This window comes from Neofelis nebulosa, chromosome 6 (assembly GCF_028018385.1).
Source record: "Neofelis nebulosa isolate mNeoNeb1 chromosome 6, mNeoNeb1.pri, whole genome shotgun sequence".
Taxonomy (NCBI): domain Eukaryota; kingdom Metazoa; phylum Chordata; class Mammalia; order Carnivora; family Felidae; genus Neofelis; species Neofelis nebulosa.
Window position 1 is genome coordinate 53,519,953 of NC_080787.1, and position 17,048 is coordinate 53,537,000.

General features: G+C 43.0%; 2 protein-coding genes and 1 long non-coding RNA gene across 5 annotated transcripts in view; 2 read left to right on the forward strand and 1 right to left on the reverse strand.

Moving 5' to 3' along the window:
• Positions 1 to 6,809, forward strand: part of PAQR8 (progestin and adipoQ receptor family member 8) — a 120,377-nt gene extending 113,568 nt beyond the window's left edge. For all 3 annotated transcript variants that reach the window (XM_058734238.1, XM_058734237.1, XM_058734236.1), the window contains one exon: positions 2,490 to 6,809. In XM_058734238.1, the coding sequence (XP_058590221.1) occupies positions 2,511 to 3,575 (1,065 nt within the window). In that variant the 5' untranslated portion in view covers positions 2,490 to 2,510 and the 3' untranslated portion in view covers positions 3,576 to 6,809. The remainder of the gene's footprint in view (positions 1 to 2,489) is intronic.
• A 7,077-nt stretch (positions 6,810 to 13,886) lies between these two features.
• LOC131514345 (uncharacterized) lies at positions 13,887 to 15,721 on the reverse strand. Its single transcript, XR_009263035.1, has 3 exons — positions 15,613 to 15,721; positions 15,030 to 15,134; positions 13,887 to 14,120 (listed from the first exon to the last, which is right to left on the reverse strand). It is a non-coding gene; the product is annotated as an uncharacterized LOC131514345 (long non-coding RNA).
• Positions 15,722 to 15,799: 78 nt separating this feature from the next.
• The window catches only part of EFHC1 (EF-hand domain containing 1), a 66,717-nt gene continuing 65,468 nt past the window's right edge, over positions 15,800 to 17,048 (forward strand). The window contains exon 1 of the mRNA XM_058734235.1: positions 15,800 to 15,960. Within this exon, the coding sequence (XP_058590218.1) occupies positions 15,898 to 15,960 (63 nt within the window). The 5' untranslated portion in view covers positions 15,800 to 15,897. The remainder of the gene's footprint in view (positions 15,961 to 17,048) is intronic.

A 17,048-nucleotide genomic window follows, 5' to 3' on the forward strand; every position in this document is an offset into this window, starting at 1 on the left:
GTATCATGATCTGTCAGATCATGTCCTCAGAATGGACAGATGCCAGTTGGTTCCCATGTCTAAACTGTGTTGAGTTCCAACCATTAGACAATCAAAACCTGAGTTTTCGGTCTTTAGAAATTCACTTGCTTTGTTTGGTTTATAAGAACCTATTGTCCCAGACATCCTATTTTGAGAAGACAATGATGGGCAGAAATTGTACAGACATGTGTTATTTAACTTTAGATGTGGAATTGTCTCCAATTGGTTTGGGTGCCCAGGAATGATGGAAACACCCTTGATCTTAGACAGCAATGCTAAGGTGGAGCAATTCTACAGCTCATATCCCCAGTGACTCACCTTTACTTTTCCCAACCACAAAATCAGACCAATATTTCTGATTTTTCTCTCTACTTCACAAGAGATGGAAGAAGCCTGTATCTAAAGAATAGAGCTCTTTAATTCCCCAGAGCTTCAACAAAGCCCAGGTCCCCCAGGCCACATACTTCTCAGCCAATAGCTACCAGACAACTTGAAACATTGCCCCATGTCCTAGGCTCAGCCATCCAGTGCGTCCACTTGATCCTAGGGCTGGCATACTCCATCTGTTCCCACCATTCCCTGTCCCTCTCCTTTACCCCTGCTGTGCTGTCACCAACTGCCACTGGAGTTTAGTTGAAGGAGTCTTAACTCAGGCTCTCGGATCCTCCTGCTGGCTGACAGCAGAAGCACTGCTTAGCTTTTTCTTTTGTTTTTTTTTTTTTTTCTTTCTTTCTTTCTTTCTTTCTTTCTTTCTTTCTTTTTCTTTTCTTTTTTAATTTTTTTTAACGTTTATTTATTTTTGAGACAGAGAGAGACCGAGCATGAACAGGGGAGGGTCAGAGAGAGAGGGAGACACAGAATCTGAAACAGGCTCCAGGCTCTGAGCAGTCAGCACAGAGCCTGATGCGGGGCTCGAACTCACGGACCGCGAGATCATGACCTGAGCCGAAGTCGGACGCTCAACCAACTGAGCCACCCAGGCGCCCCTTCTTTTCTTTTCTTTTTTTTTTTTTTTTAATGAATTAAGGTATTCTGATGACTGTTTTTTCCCTCTCTCCCACTCTCCCTCTTTTTGTCCTTCTGACTCCATAATCCTTAGTAAGCATTTTATATTTTAGAGTTTCTCATTTAACCATCACAACTATCCATATGGTATGCAGAATTATTACTCCTATTTTACAGATGAAGACACTGAAGCCTGGACAGCTCTATAACTTGCCCTAAGTTACCCAGAAAGTAGCCCCAAACCAAGGATTGACTCCACGTCTCCCTAAGCTTTTTTTTTTACATTTTATTAATTTTCATGCCCTATTTTAGATCATTATCTAATTTTTTTCTTTTTCAATATTGATTAAGAAACGTGAGTCGGAAGATTACATTTTCTTCACTAAAATTAGTAATACTTTGAGAAGCACTTGCTGTATCTCTCCCAGCAGAAGGGCTCTGAAGGAAAGGAGCCATTTCAATAAATCAATCAGATTTTGAACTGGTCTGAGGAAAAGAGGTTAGAAAATATGAAGTACAGAAGGTAGCTGTATACATGCTGAAAATCCATTTCTTTACCAAAAAAATTCACATGAAATTTTGCAGCTCTTTTGTGATATATTTTGTGAAATAATTGCTATGCTCCTCTGGCTCATCTGTCATGTAAAAAAAATTCTAAGTGTAAGTTAAACATTTTTGAGGTCTAAAATTCATTGGGTACAGATTTAGGTGCCCAGGAGAGCAAATGCAAAACGACTTACTTTCCAATTTAATTTAAAAAGAAAACAAAAAAAGAGCATAATTTAAAAATAAAACAAAACAAAAAACACCCCCCCCCAACTTTTACAGTTAGATTTTTATGCTGAATTTAGGCCAGGTGTTAATTTTTTTTAACTGTTAAAGTATTTCCCAGAATATGTATTGGTCTTTACCAACCAAATTGATGACTCATTTGCCTATCTTTACTCTGAAGTTCAAGTTTCTACTGCTTATCTCAGATTTTCAAGTTACTGGTGAAATTAGTGGATATTTTAAGATCAGGTGGTCAAGAAATGTAAGCTGTCATTAGTAACATCAATATTTATAATTTTTAATATTTCAATATAATGTCTCATACTATTAAAGCCTGTCTGGTAACTACATTTTAATAACATCTGGGAAACTTCAAGGTACCTCTAAAGGTACCCTTACGTACCTTCCTGATATCATTAAAACAGGCTGGTTAACAGCCCTATCTTACAAGATGTGCCTTCACACCGCAGTGGGTAGCAGAGACGAAACCCCAATCTTAGGGTGGTAAGGGGGGGGGGTGTCTTAGTCCAACTCGATTACGTACCGATGAAACAAAAATGAGGCTCAAAGAAGCTGTCTGCCGCTCCCCGGCTCCCCTAACACACTCGAAGCCCGAAGCAACCCCACGCCCTCGCCGCCTCTGCCCCGTCCGCCTGTCTCTAGGTTTGCCGACTTTCCTCTGTTCTCTGCAGGTTGCCGCCCCGCCGGCCGCCATGACGACCGCCATCTTGGAGCGCCTGAGCACCCTGTCGGTGAGCGGGCAGCAGCTGCGCCGCCTGCCCAAGCTCCTGGAGGACGGCCTTCCCAAGATGCCCTGCACCGTCCCCGAGACGGACGTGCCCCAGCTCTTCCGGGAGCCCTACATCCACACCGGCTACCGCCCTACGGGCCACGAGTGGCGCTACTACTTCTTCAGCCTCTTTCAGAAGCACAACGAGGTGGTCAACGTCTGGACCCACCTGCTGGCCGCCCTGGCCGTCCTCTTGCGATTCTGGGCCTTCGCTGAGGCCGAGGCCTTGCCGTGGGCCTCCACCCGCTCGCTGCCCCTGCTCCTCTTTATCCTGTCCTCCATCACTTACCTCACGTGCAGCCTTCTGGCCCACCTGCTGCAGTCCAAGTCGGAGCTCTCGCACTACACCTTCTACTTCGTGGACTACGTGGGCGTGAGCGTCTACCAGTATGGCAGTGCCTTGGCTCACTTCTTCTACAGCTCCGACCAGGCCTGGTACGAGCTGTTCTGGCTCTTCTTCTTGCCAGCAGCTGCCTTCTGTGGCTGGTTATCTTGCGCCGGCTGTTGCTATGCCAAGTATCGCTACCGCAGGCCTTACCCAGTCATGAGGAAGATCTGTCAAGTGGTGCCGGCAGGGCTGGCCTTCGTCCTAGACATCAGCCCCGTGGCACACCGCGTGGCCCTGTGCCACCTGGCTGGCTGCCAGGAGCAGGCGGCCTGGTACCATACTCTCCAGATCCTCTTCTTCCTAGTCAGCGCCTATTTCTTCTCCTGCCCGGTTCCTGAGAAGTACTTCCCAGGTTCCTGTGACATTGTGGGCCACGGGCATCAGATCTTCCACGCCTTCCTGGCCATCTGTACGCTCTCCCAGCTGGAGGCCATCCTCCTGGACTACCAGGGGCGGCAGGAGATCTTTCAGCAGCGCCACGGCCCCCTGTCTGTCTACACGGCTTGTCTGTCTTTCTTCTTCTTGGCGGCCTGCAGCGCTGCCACCGCAGCCCTCCTGAGGCACAAAGTCAAGGACAGGCTGACAAAGAAAGATTCTTGAGGCTGGCAGGTGGAGTGAGATGTGGAGGCAGCCTGTCGTGATTTGGGGAAAAACCCAGTACAACATTAGGAGTTGACTTTTTGTCTTTTAAGAGTTGCTTTTAAATTAATACGTATTTCCAAGGATATGCCGTGGCATTGGAAAGCCAAAGGATTCAAGAATTTTGTTGTTATAGTTGTTGCTAATAAAAGGAGTATTACTTTTTCCTCTGTGTCATAGCCTTACAAGATACAGGAAGGGAAGGGACCTTGGCTAAGATTCATGGGACACTAAATTAAGGGTGATCTTTCTGCCCGAAAACGTAGGGGAATTCTGACTTTGGCCTCGAGGGGCAAGTCCTGGAGCTGAAGGGATAAAAAAGTTGAGACTGGAAAGTAAGTGTGTGGCTGGTCCACACCGTATTGGAATGGCCATCCTACTATGTTGGTTTTTGGTAATTGAATAAATTGAGCCAAGAACTCAATTTCATTTGGATTTCAGATTGTCCAGGGTGGAGAAGTCAGAATCTTCAAAATGACTCAGTGAAACCCTTAGACATAATGAATTACTCTGTTCATCTGATTTCTGGTCCCTTCTCTCGTGCCCTACTCTGCCACTGACTCTTTTCTCAGGATGATGTCTGCCTGGCTGTTTTCTCTGCAGTGTTGTCACTCCCATCTGTACCTTGCATGGTAATATAGGGGAATATGAAGGAGTCATATTTCCAGGAAATGCTTGGATCCATGTGGACATTCAGAAAGCTTATTCTCATATAATAATAATAATGTAAATGGTACTAGAAAGTGCAGTGCCAAGAGCCATCAGGAGACCCAGCCAGTAAGCATGGATACTGTTTTGTGTCATAGGACACTTCTGTTTTATACCTGTAGACTGCAGTACTTGAAATCTATTAGGGCTGCCTTACAGGCCAGAAAATCTGGGGCTTGTGCTAGGGAATCTCCAGATTTGGGCCAACATGTTAAAAAAACAAAACAAAACAAAAACTAATAAAGCGAAGTAGTTCTGAGGGCCCCTGTAGGGACTTGATTATTTCAAGAGGAATCCAGGGTCTGGCCTCTTAACTAGATGCCACCACATAAAGGACCCACATAACTACCCTAGTTTAAGGTCCTCCAGCAGGTGGATAACCACCTCAACTTAGACCTGAATCCTTAAAATAATCAAGCCCCAGGACAGATGAACATGTGTGCTCACTGTGGGTTAATGCCTGAAGGTTCCTTTGGGTAAGAATGGTGAACCAGGTACTCTGTAGCTAGAATTTTCTTTTGCCCAGTAGCTTCTATGGGATAAGCGGTACTTGCGATTGATGTGTTCTGGCCGCACAGCCTTCTCTGAGGACTGATTTATGTACTAATCCTGTGAAGGGGGCTGTGTTGACAGAGGAGCCATGGGAGTATTCTCACAGGCCGTGTTTCCTATCAGGATAAGGTCTCTGTTTACTACAAAGGAAACTGCTTTGTTTTCAGGCCAGTTTGATGAAATTTTTCTGTTACTAGGTTATTTTGTTATCTTCACGTCTTTGTTTTCTTCCTTTCTCTGAGAGATTTGTGGATTTTGTGCCTTATAAATGGAAATGTATGAACACTTTACTTAATATATGGCCATGTGGAATTTTCAGTTTTGGGTTATAGGAATAAGGAAAAAAAGAATGCATTGCTTTTCAACCGGTGGATGAAAAAACGTCAGAACACCAGAATTACTTATCATTCAAAAGACTCTGTCAACCTGCATTTTGGCAAAAACCAAACAAACAAAAAACCACTCTACTGAAGCTTTCCTATAATCTTCATATCAAGAAAGCATATGTCTTGTCTGCTACATGGAGTTCCTAGATGGATTTCTTTGTTAATTCTTAAATACCTGAACTTCTGTGCTACCCAAGTGTCTTACATAAGCTTCTGGTGTCTAGTCCAAATTCATCACAAAGTTGGCAAAACTGAAGCCAGTTGAACTAAACGAGGGAATGGGGGGTTGTACAAACACATCGCAAGAGGGTCAGTTTAAAATGGGGACTAGAAAATGTTTGAAATATTCACTTTTACGGATTCAAAGACCGTATTTTAAAAGTTGGGAGGAAGGTTTAAATCAAACTCTTGGATATGGTGGTGGTCCTGTTGGATGTAGATCTTCAGGCCAAAGGCAGGTACTTTTTAGAAGACAAAGCCGGAAAGAGAGCAGTGATCTTCAAATGCGGGTGACAGAGCAAGGCCAGCTGACACACTGTAAATGGTCTGTGACAAGTTCAGATAGACTAACCTCTTAAGGTATTGCCATGAAATTATTACTTTAATTTGCACAGGTATTGGTCCTCCAAGTGATTGGAAATTTTTAAAAAAGTATAAAATTTTTCACCAGAGATATTTGAGGAGCACTGGGGACTAGGTATCTCATTAAAATACCAGTATCTTATTCAAAATATATAAACACAGAAAATGCAGATGGTTTAAACTACTCAGACTTTTGAAGGATTAAAGACTCCTTTTAAAACATTTGCATTAAAATGAGTGTATCAGCAAGGAACAGACTTCGTTTATTTAAAAGAAGTAATTAAGTATTTGATAAAGGAAGTTATTTTACTCCACCATAGCCTCACCAACAGTTGACATCTGGAAATTGTGCCAGTTATCTCTCTGTCTCTATTAAAATGTAAATGCCTCTGGAAAACCTAAACGATCAGTCATTTACATCTTGTGAATAAAAATTTTGATGGATTTGTATGAGGCCGTACTCAAGGTAAGGAGATGGGGTATCAAGACACAGCAGATGGGGACACATTTGCCTGTTTCCCTCTTGCCTAGTACTTCCTGCCTTGTAATTACCAATGAGCTAATGTTAGTACACTTCAGATGTTAAAGTTTCATTTCCCACCTCTGCTAAAAGTACCTCACTCATTAACAATATTCTCAGTCCTCTAATTGGAATCTTGAAACAGTAGGAGCTCAGGCTGTGGAATGAAGGTAGCTCATTCCTGATTCTGTTGCCCCCTGTCCACAAAATGGTACCTTATCTTAATGTTAAGTATATTGTGTTCCTCAGATGCTGCACTGTAGTTTCAAGCTGGCCCTCCAGATGGCGCTCATGTCTTAGCATGGCCATTGTATCCAAATCTTTGGGCTATTAATTGTGTTGGTCCTATTGTTTTGCTTGATTGCTCCGCAAAGAAAAAATGGAACTATTTTCTGTTTATATAAATCTACTTACACGAATGACCATTAAACAGATTTTGTATATGGATTGTTGTACTGTCAACAATTATCTTGTTTCTTTGACAAGGTTCTTAAAAAAAAAAAAAAAGTTTACTTATTTTGAAAGAGAGAGAGTACAAGCAGGGAAGAGGCAGAGAGGAGAGACAGAATCCCAAGTAGGCTACAGGCTGTCAGCACAGAGACCCTGGAAGGGCTCAAACTCACCAATGGTGAGATGATGTCCTGAGCTGAGATCAAGAGTCAAGATGCTTAACCAACTGAGCTACCCAGGCACCCCTCTTTGACAAGGCTCTTGACAAAGGCTACTTTGACAAGGCCCATCTTAAAGAAAGATTTTATCTAGACAAACATTGCCAGGAGGAGGAGGTCAGGACATTTTATATTCACCAAGAAGTAGGAAAATACAGAAGCTTAAAATATCTTCATACCCCAACCCCCAAAATACATATAACACACCTGTGAGTAGATCATATTGCCACCCCCCAAAAGCTATGGAGTTGATTTCTCTGAGGATTTCCATCTAATTCAATAAATACTTCTAGTGTTATGAACAATAGTGCTAAAGATTTCAAAATTTTGAATTGATGGACTATATTTTTAAATCTAAAAATTATGAATTATAATTATACTATAACAACTATTATAATGGATGTATTGTGGAATGTGGCACCTATGAACCAAAGGATTTTGTAGCCCAACTCATATTTAAATAGCTGTGAAAACAAAGTCATTCTCCAGGCTACTCAGCTTTAGGCCATAGTACAATCACAACGGTAAGAAAACACCATTTGCCTGGGTTGAGGCGCTGATGGAATTATGGATGTCCTTCTTGCCCAAACCCTTTTCATGACCAATAGGGGCCCTAGGTAGTTTGCAAATGCTTCTGTTGTCACTGCTAATAGTTTAACCACTCTTCAATTACTGATTCATCAAGTATGTATGAGCATCTGCTGGTGGCAGGCACCATGTTAGCTCTGGAGATATCACAGTAAGAAAAACAACAACAACAACCAGGGATCCTTCTGCAGAGAGTTTTCAGACTGCTAAATGAGAACCAGCATCTTCCCATGGTGGACCATCACAGGGTACCCTCTAGGTCTTGATCCCAGTCTGAGGGCCAGATGGCAGGCCAAACCCAGGGGAGGCTGGGACTTGCTTTGTGCCAGAACATTTTCAAAAGGAATGAGTTCTTTTCCTCCCCACCCCAGAGGCTAGAAATATCTTCCCCACCAGCAAGGCTGTCACCTTTGGCCACCTCAAAGCTTCTTGTTACTCCCATTGCTTCTCTAGCCCTTTTCACTGTCCTGAGTACAGGTCCCTGATTTGGAAAATTGGAAACAGCATGTTGCACTCTAGCTGCCTCCTTTAAAAAAAGAATAACCACCTTATCCTTTAAGGAATTTTTATCAAAATAATATGGAAGGGAAAGCATTGCATTTAAAAGAAATTCATTTAAATATTAACTTCAAGAGCTTATCTATCTCAGGTAAGGGCTTTTCTTACCTAACATGATCTCATAGGAAGAGGTATGCACTGTATTTTAGACTCCAGGAGGCCTTGACCAACTCAAAGGCTGCAGAATAACACCTCAGATCGTATCATGCATTATGCTTTCCAAAAAATTTCCACATCCATTTGAGCTTGTACATAATTGTTTGAAGGAAGGCCAACAAGATCTCCATTAAACTAGAAAACACGCTAAGAAAGTGGAAGGATTGGTTCAAAGTCACATAACTAGTTGTAATGTTTAAACTCAAATTGATTTCTTCTTCAGACAAATACAGGGCTCAGCTAATCAGAAACATCAATACCCAAATATTTGCAGAGCCCTTTACAGTGTGTGAAGTACTTTTACCATTGTGCATACTTTAATCTCATTTTAACTTTTGACCCTAAATACCTCATGAATAGCTAGGGTTGTATGGTTTCTTTGCAGGTTAAAGTGACTTACTTTACACCTTGTCCTTGGATGCCAAATAAAGCATTCTTTGCACCTCACAGTCTTCTCAGAGCCCAAAAGGTCATTGGCTACAGGCCTTTGGTGGCCTGGAGTATAATATCAACTCTCACTCTACAGTGACAGGTTCTTGAAAATACCTTGATTCCTTGGATAAGAAACTCCTCTAGTATTGATACTCTTCCCAAGATTCTGCAAGCCCTCCCTCTCATCTTTCATTAGGATTTTCAGTTCTTCAAACAATTGGATCTCCCAGGGATTTTGACAAGTGATATGACTTTGAATATAGGCTTTAAAAAAAAATCCTTCTCTGCCTTATAAAAAAGTTACACAGATTTAGCAGAAAGTCCCCCATTTATCATTTTCAAGTAATATGTGCTTATTAAAGAAAATGCAAAAAAAAATAGGGAAAAAAAGATAATCCATAGACCCATCACTAAAATAAATCTCTTCCAGGGAAAAATAAGGCTATGGCAAAATGTTGTTAATGATAAGTAAATTAGCAGTGTCATATAAAACTCCAAGAAAAAACAGAAATTGGGATCTAGAAATTTTAAGCAACCTAATACTTCCATTCTTTTGTGCACAATCAACAGTCTCTGGCTCAGTGTACAGGAATACCAAGATAGTTACATTACAGTCCCTTCAGACATTACACTATGTAGGTAATTTGATGATACTCTGGCTGAGATACAGGCTCATGTAACAAAGCCAACGATACATTATCTTGTATTGAAAGAATTCTCTGAAATGCCTCTCCCGAATCAAGCCCTCCAAGAAAAGCCTGCTAAAAGACTTTTCCTGGAGGGGAGGCCTAGCCTGTTGAACTGGTGATTATGTGATTCACTGACAGCCACTCCACAAACACTGAACACCACTAGGTGCCAAGCCCTGTTCTAGGCACCAGGAATACAGCAATGGCCAAAACACACAAATCCTTGCCCTTAGGGAGCTTGCATTCAGGGGTTGGAGGACAAACAATGAACCAAATAAGTAAGTTATGTAGTATGTTAGAAGGTGATAGTGCCAAGGAGAAATCTCAAGAATAGGCCAGAGGGACAGGATGGGTGTGCAATTTTAAACAGGATCAGGGAAGACTACAGAAATAGGTGAGGGAGTTGGCTCTGTTTCTCTCCCAAGCAGATGCAAAAAGTGTAAAGGCCCTGAGGCCAGAGCATGCTAGGAATAGCTGGAGGCTGGCATGAACAGAGAGAGAGAGAGAGAGAGAGAGAGAGAGGGCAGTAGACAATGCAGACAAGTTGTGAGAGCCCTGTAAGCACTTTGGCTTTTACTATGACTTCAGGACAGGGTACGCTGGGGAAGAATTCTGCTCAAGAAAAGTCACGGTCATTGTTTACTTACATGGACTACTTACTAGTTGCACATTACCTTGCCTGTAGAAAACAGTAAATCTTGTGCCCTGCAATCTACACTAAACCAGGTTATCATCAAGCTAATCCATCTGTGGGCTGGTCACATGGACTCTGTATTCCCGTGGACACTCTCTGGTATTCACAGGATTCTTCCCAAATTTTTCTTAGCATTTTTTTAAGTGCTCAGAATGCTGAGTTCCACTTCCCAGATAGGCTTTGAATGTTTCCTTGTTCTACTGACACTGGTTTGTACTCTGGGTAGTCCTCTGGGCAAAAATGCAATGAAACATCCAAGGCAGAGTCTATAAACTAGGAATAATAACATCAACAGTTTACATTAGCTGGTGCTCACTCCTTGCCAAGTCCTTAGCTGAGCTATTTTCTTAGATTCTTTCACTTAACCCTTCACTTACAACCCTATGAGATAGATATTATTGTCTCCATTCTCAAATGTGGAACTTGATAGATTAGGTAAGTTTGCCCAGGACTACCTGGCTAGTAAGTAATGGAATCTCACAGAAACTCAGGCCTTTGAATCCAGAATCCATATTCTTAACCAAACAAAGTAAATGTAGAAGGTTTTTCAGCCTAACTTCCCCATTGACGACTGTGTGAACTAGAAGCGTAGAATTGAGAAGAAAATGTAATGTGGGTTTTTGTTTTGTTCTGTTTTGCCCTGATAAATGAAATAAACCTGAAGATGCAATTCTTGTTTCATTTCTAGACACTTTGGCCAAGCATAATCCTTAGGCTGTTATTGATGGTGAAATTCTTAAATGTACTTCTGTGCTAGAATCCAATGCAGACCTAGTCTCATTACAAATGTCAGTCTCAGGGGCCATCTGTGACCATTCAGAAAAATTCCAAGGTATCAAACCAGCTTTAAGAACCACTGACTATCCTCAATTATTTCCCTACATTTCTCTAGTGAACCCTTCCTCATCTTCAGGACCTATTAAATATATCCTATTATTCATTAAAGTGAATTTGAGCACTATTCTGAGCTAATGCAATTTCTTTTCCTTAAAGACAACTATGGAAACATGCAAAGCATCTCCACTCAGTGTTTTTTTCTTTTTACAAGAACAAATCATTTTGGAATCTTACTAATTTTACTGTGGGAAAAGGACCTTAGCACAAAGTTTGTTTTCAATAAGTACTAGTGGCAATCATCGTCATAATAATTATTATTATTTCTATCACTTTATGCAGTGCAGGGTGCTAGGGGTTCTATATATAAGTGTCCACTTTTTCCACGGGGTATAAAAGTATCTCACCAGAGTGGTAGCTCTCTGCCTTTGGGAGGGATTTCTCTCCACTCATAACAGATTAAGACATGTTTTATTTTCCCAGGATGCTGTATATGTTCTGCATAGCTTTCACTGTTTTCAAATGACCACATGACCCCAAAGCAATTAGTGACCATTAATTCTGGTTCAAGCTTCTCATTTTTGAGATGAAATACCAGAATCTCAGGTAGGTAAGTTGTCTGAGCTCAAATAAATATTTATAGTACAGTAAGGACATGAATGTGGTTCTCAAGACCCCAACCTGGTGTTTTATTTTCTGTTCCATACTACATACGTGAAAAAGGAAAAGGAAGAGTGTTTGAGATGTGCAATAGAAGTATCAACAGAAATGCAGGCATTTCCCCCTTGTTTCAAGGTTGGCACTTACCTGAGTTAATGAATTTGCCTGTTCACCTTTGGAATCTACAACTATAATGGATATTACTGCCACATTGCTCTCACATATCTCTATCTCCATACTATTAAACCCTTATTAGGTCAGAGATGTCTGACAAGCAGGATGGCAAAGTCAATGATACCTCACATGCTGAAGGAGGAAGATCTTTTCCATCTGAGAGAGGATTGAGGCAGAGTGTAAGAAATACTCAACTGGGAACTAGACTTTAACTAATGGTTTCTTAACCTCTTTTGGTCTGGGGATATCTCATCAGTAAAATGAGCAGGCTGGACTGTGTCAATCGATTCCCAGGTTTTTTATTGTGACCATGTAAAAAGTACCTAGAATATGAATATGTATATATCTTGAAGACTTTTTCAGCAAATTATTCCTATCCATATAACATTGGATACATCCTGATAATTAATATTCTATTTGTTCCTTTAAAAAAAAAAAACTCTGTTGTCACAATCCATTGAGTTGATTTTAACAGCTACTAATGGAGACTGGCATGTTTGAAAAATACTGGGTGATCTCCAAGTTATTCACTCATTCACTTGGTCATTTTACAGCTGTTCATTGAGTATTTATGAGGTGTTAGCACTGTGATGGGATCCAGGAAAATGGCAATGAACAAAACAAAGAACCTATCCTTGTGACACTTATATCCTGCGAAATCTCTGATTCTGTGAGGTAATGTTTCATAGGCTTTTTCAGAGGGAAAGGAATTCCAATTCAACCAGCTAAAGTCATAGAATGGGTTTGACTTAAGGGAGAAAAAAGCAGCTGAAACACAAATTTTTTGAAACCCCTGGCAGGAACCCACCATCAGGCCAAAATCATCTGAACCCAAATTGTATACATTTGCATCAAATGAAGATTTCCTGTGGGTCCTAAATCTGCTCCTGTAACGGCTTGGAAGTCCCTGAGGATGTTTCTTTTGCCCTTTACCATATTTTGCAAAGATCAAGGTGGCTCGACTGGGCAGTCTTTTTAGATAAGAGACTCCAGAAACCACAGAGTGAGTGGTGGAAATGAATGCTAGATAGCACTCTGACTGAGGGACACTCCCCTGCAAAGTCTTACCCCTTTGTTCACACATTAGCCACACCCCCAGCACTTTCAAACCTACAGGTTTAGAATTGAATTTTCCAGAAACCATGCTGTACCATTTTTATTCAGCAGAGGGAAGTAGAGCACCCAAAATCATTGCATAAATATCTGAGGGACACACACACACACACACACACACACACACACGCTTGATATATGTCCTGTAAATTTAGGCACTGAAGAATAATATCACAGGGTTGAAAACAAATTCTGGGAAAAACGCTGAAAAAGGAGACACTTATTTTAGATAACTGCTGTATTTTAGCCTCTGCCAGTCTGATATCTCCCAGGAACTGCTGAGAGATAGCCAGCATGAGGCCCTCTTTTCAGTTTGGCCTGCTGGCAGTCTAATCTTTCCCTATTTTCCTTTCCCCAAGTTTTGAAACACCTGCTAAGTCATGCAATGTCTCTGTGGTCTTCTGAGTCCAGGCTTGATGCACAGCCTTCAGACCATAGCACTTTTTACTTCAGCTGCCGGGGATGGTCTGGGTCCTGCTCTCTCCTACATATTGCAAAAAGTGGAAAATAGCACAAACCGAAGTGTGATACATGCTGAGTTGTCAGTCATGTTTGGGAGAAATGAGATATAAACTTAATCACACAAAATGTCAGGGTTCAAGCAGTTTTCCAAAGCCCTATCTTTATTTTTTAATTTTCCCCCCACTTCTTTACAGACTTGTCCCCGTGCTTTTTAGCACTGATGCAACCACTGTCTGGCTTCCTCTCCTCAGAGGTGATGGCATTTTTAAGAGGCCAAGGAAGGTTTTACTCGCCATGCATTTCTAGGGTCCAAAAGGAGTTAAAACTTTTAACTAGTGTGTTCTTCTGGAACAGAAAAGCATTTGAGCAGAGGCCACTCCTCAAATAGAAACAGATGCCACAATGGACAATAGGCTTAGGCATGACTTACCCTTTCCAGCCCCCATGGACTCCTTCCCTACCCAAGTGTAAGCATACAGTTAGTCTAGAAGGGCTCTTTCAAGTGTGACCATAGATTTACTTTTATTAAGATAGAGGGGAGGGCAGGATCATATAACTGGTAAGACTTTAAGGTTATCATCAAGGGTCAGCAAGGATTATAGCTCCAGTGTTTCTGGGTACTCAGCATCAGTGAGGTGGAAAGAAGTGAGAGAAGCATCTTCTCTTTGAAAGTTGAACTTGCCATTTTGAAATATTCTCCCAGTAGCTGGCTTCCATCCTAGGTAAGTGACTAAGATATAATGCAATGGACAGATACTTTTAAAGATTTCAGAAAGTTCAACAATGCTAATGCACTGATTTTTTAAAAAGCACTAAATGCCTGCATTAAGGTAATATACTAATAGAAAATAAAAGAAAATTTTAAAGGTAAAAAAAAAGGGAAGGGACAAAAACAGGAAACAAGTAGTAAGGAGAGAGGAGGGGTTAGCAAAAAAGAAACTGAGCAGGTTGTGGTAGCTAGCCACCAATAACTGCTTCAGGGGGCCCCTGGGTAGCTCAGTAAGTTAAGCCTCCGACTTTGACTTTGGCTCAGGTCATGATCTCACAGTTCATGGGTTTGAGCCCAGCGCCCTGCTCTGTGCTGACAGCTCAGAGCCTGGAGCCTGCTTTGGATTCTGTATGTGTGTGTGTGTGTGTCTGCCCCTCTCCTGCTCGCGTGCTCAAAAATAAAATAAAAACATTAAAAAAAAAATAACTGCTTCAGGTGCCACCAGTGGATTAATGTCATAGTCCCCCTGAGCTTCATGCCCATTACTGAAACCCAACAGGGGGATTTGCTCTGACAAGCAGCAATAAAACTAAAGCTGTTGACTGTATTAGCAGTAAACTACCCGTGACATGGAGATACGCTTTCTGGGTCAGGCTTGGCTATTCTATCATGTTCCTGAAGTGGCTCATTATCAGAAACAGCTGTTATGAAAATCAGATTCCTGGGTTCTATTTCAGACCTAAAGAATCCCATATCTGGGCATCAGGATTTTGTTTGCTTTTTGTTTTTATCTTTAAGCTTTCCAGTGGTGATGGATAGTTGTTGTTGTTGTTGTTGTTTCTCTTTCCTGAAAATGTTTCAGGAACAGGATTACATTTAAGGCATAATAATTTAAACAAGTTTTATAAAAATCACCAAAGGTGAGAATACCTACTACGATCCTGACAATATTTCACCCATTTGCTTCTTTATTTAGGACTTAGTTTTCTCTTTGAAGGACATGCATTTCCCCTTGTTCAGATCTTTGCATTGCAGCTGCAGATAGGTGTAGAGATCAGAATTGAGATTAGCACTCTGTAGCCCTAAAGTTAACGTATATTGAGTCTCCTGAGGGGAACATGCAAGGCCCAGTCTTCGGAGAACCGAGAGGGAGTAGAGAGGCAGGGATCCACACAGGTGAAGATGGTAAAAAGACAATGCGGCAGTGGGAGGATTAGGGACAAGACGGCTGCATTAGTTCTTTGGACATCCTCGGGCCAGAGACACAACCGTGAATAATCCGCAGCCCCTCTCCCAACAAGCACAGGCCCGGGGTGCCACTTTCAACCGGAACCAACCATTTACACTTCAGTGTGAACTGGGACAAGAACCCTTCTCCCAGGGCTGGGAGAGGTGAGGTCCCGAGCTCAAGGCGCTGGCGGGGAGCGTGGAGAACCCGGTGAAAGGAAAGGAAGCACCTTCCCCTCCACCGTAGCTCATCTAAGGGGACCGCTCCCCCCGCCCTGGACCTCACAGCAACGATGGCACCCTCTCTGCGGTCACGTCCTTCCACCCCGCCCCGCAACGCCCCAGTCACAGCCACTGAGTCCGTAGCCACCTCTCAAACGGAATGCCGGATCCTGGGGGTGGCGCATGCGCTCACTCCTTGCACCCGCTCCTCAGGCCCCGCCCCCAAGCGCGGCGCTCCGGAAGTTTGGCATTACTATGGAGCTTCCAGAGGCCCACAGACGCGGCTCGTCGCCCCGGCAACTGGGGCGCCCAACACTCTACCCGGCTGGAGGCGGCAAAAGCGGCCGCCATGGTGTCCAACCCTGTGCATGGCCTGCCCTTTCTCCCGGGCTCGTCCTTTAGGGACCCCACGGTGAGGACTTCTCTGCCCAACCCCCACCTGGCCCCACGCGCAGGCGGCCTCGAGGGCTCGCTGCTTAGCGCACCTGCAGCCTCCTCCTCCCAAGATTGCCCTGTGTCCTTTCAAACCCGTCCTCTGTCCCCACCTGTTCTCTGCCCGCCTCCACAATGCCGTCGTCCTCCTCCTCTCCCATCCTTTGCCCTCGGCCTCATCCTCTAGTTTTTCCACTCCACCTGGGCAAGACATTGGCCTCCTTGTTCTCATCCTCCTAGCTGCGTTCTCCTCCTACCCTGTTCCTCTGGTCCCTGCCTCTTCTCCCTCCAGATCTCAGTTTGCCCCAGTTTCCTCCCTAGCTCATTGTCCCATCCCGTATCCCTCTCTGCCCAGCTCCCTTCGTAACCGCGCTCAGTTCCCCAGCCTAGCCCCTTTTCCCACTCAGCCTCCCTACAACTTCGTCCTCCTTCCCACAGCCCCATCCCACCCATCTTCCCTGGCCCATCATTCCCGCCCGCCTCCTTCCTCTTCCTTATCCTGGACCCAGCAGTCTTGCCCCCTCCCAGCTTGGTTTCCTGCCTTCTGTATATCATTTCCACTCATTCTCCTCTTTCCGCCAGGTCCTTTTCCGCAGTCTCTGCCCTCCTCGTTTATGCTTCTACCTAGCCCCGTCCCCTTTCCGTTCAGCACTCCTGCCTTGTCTACAACTTAGTCCCACCTTCTCTCCAGCCCTGTTTTATCTTCTTTCACAACTTCGGTTTCTCCAAAAGTCAGACTTTTGACACTTGCCTATCTTCCTCCCAAACCATACCTCCCCGCTTTGTAGAAGATAATTCCATCCCGTCCCTTCAACCACAGTTGATTAGTTGTTTTTTTCTTCCCCAGTTCTATTCTTTTCTCTCTAACATTTGTACAAAAGATTCCTGACTAGATTGTTTTGCTCTTTCCCTACTTTAACTGTTTTTAGTTGTGTTCTGTAGACAAAATTGCAGGGGTGGGGGGCGGGGGGAAAGCTTGTTTTTGTTTTTGTTTTTTTTTTCTCCTTCTGACATAGTTTAGCCTTTGACAAGATTATTTAGTATTTGTTTCAGTTCAGACATGGTTAC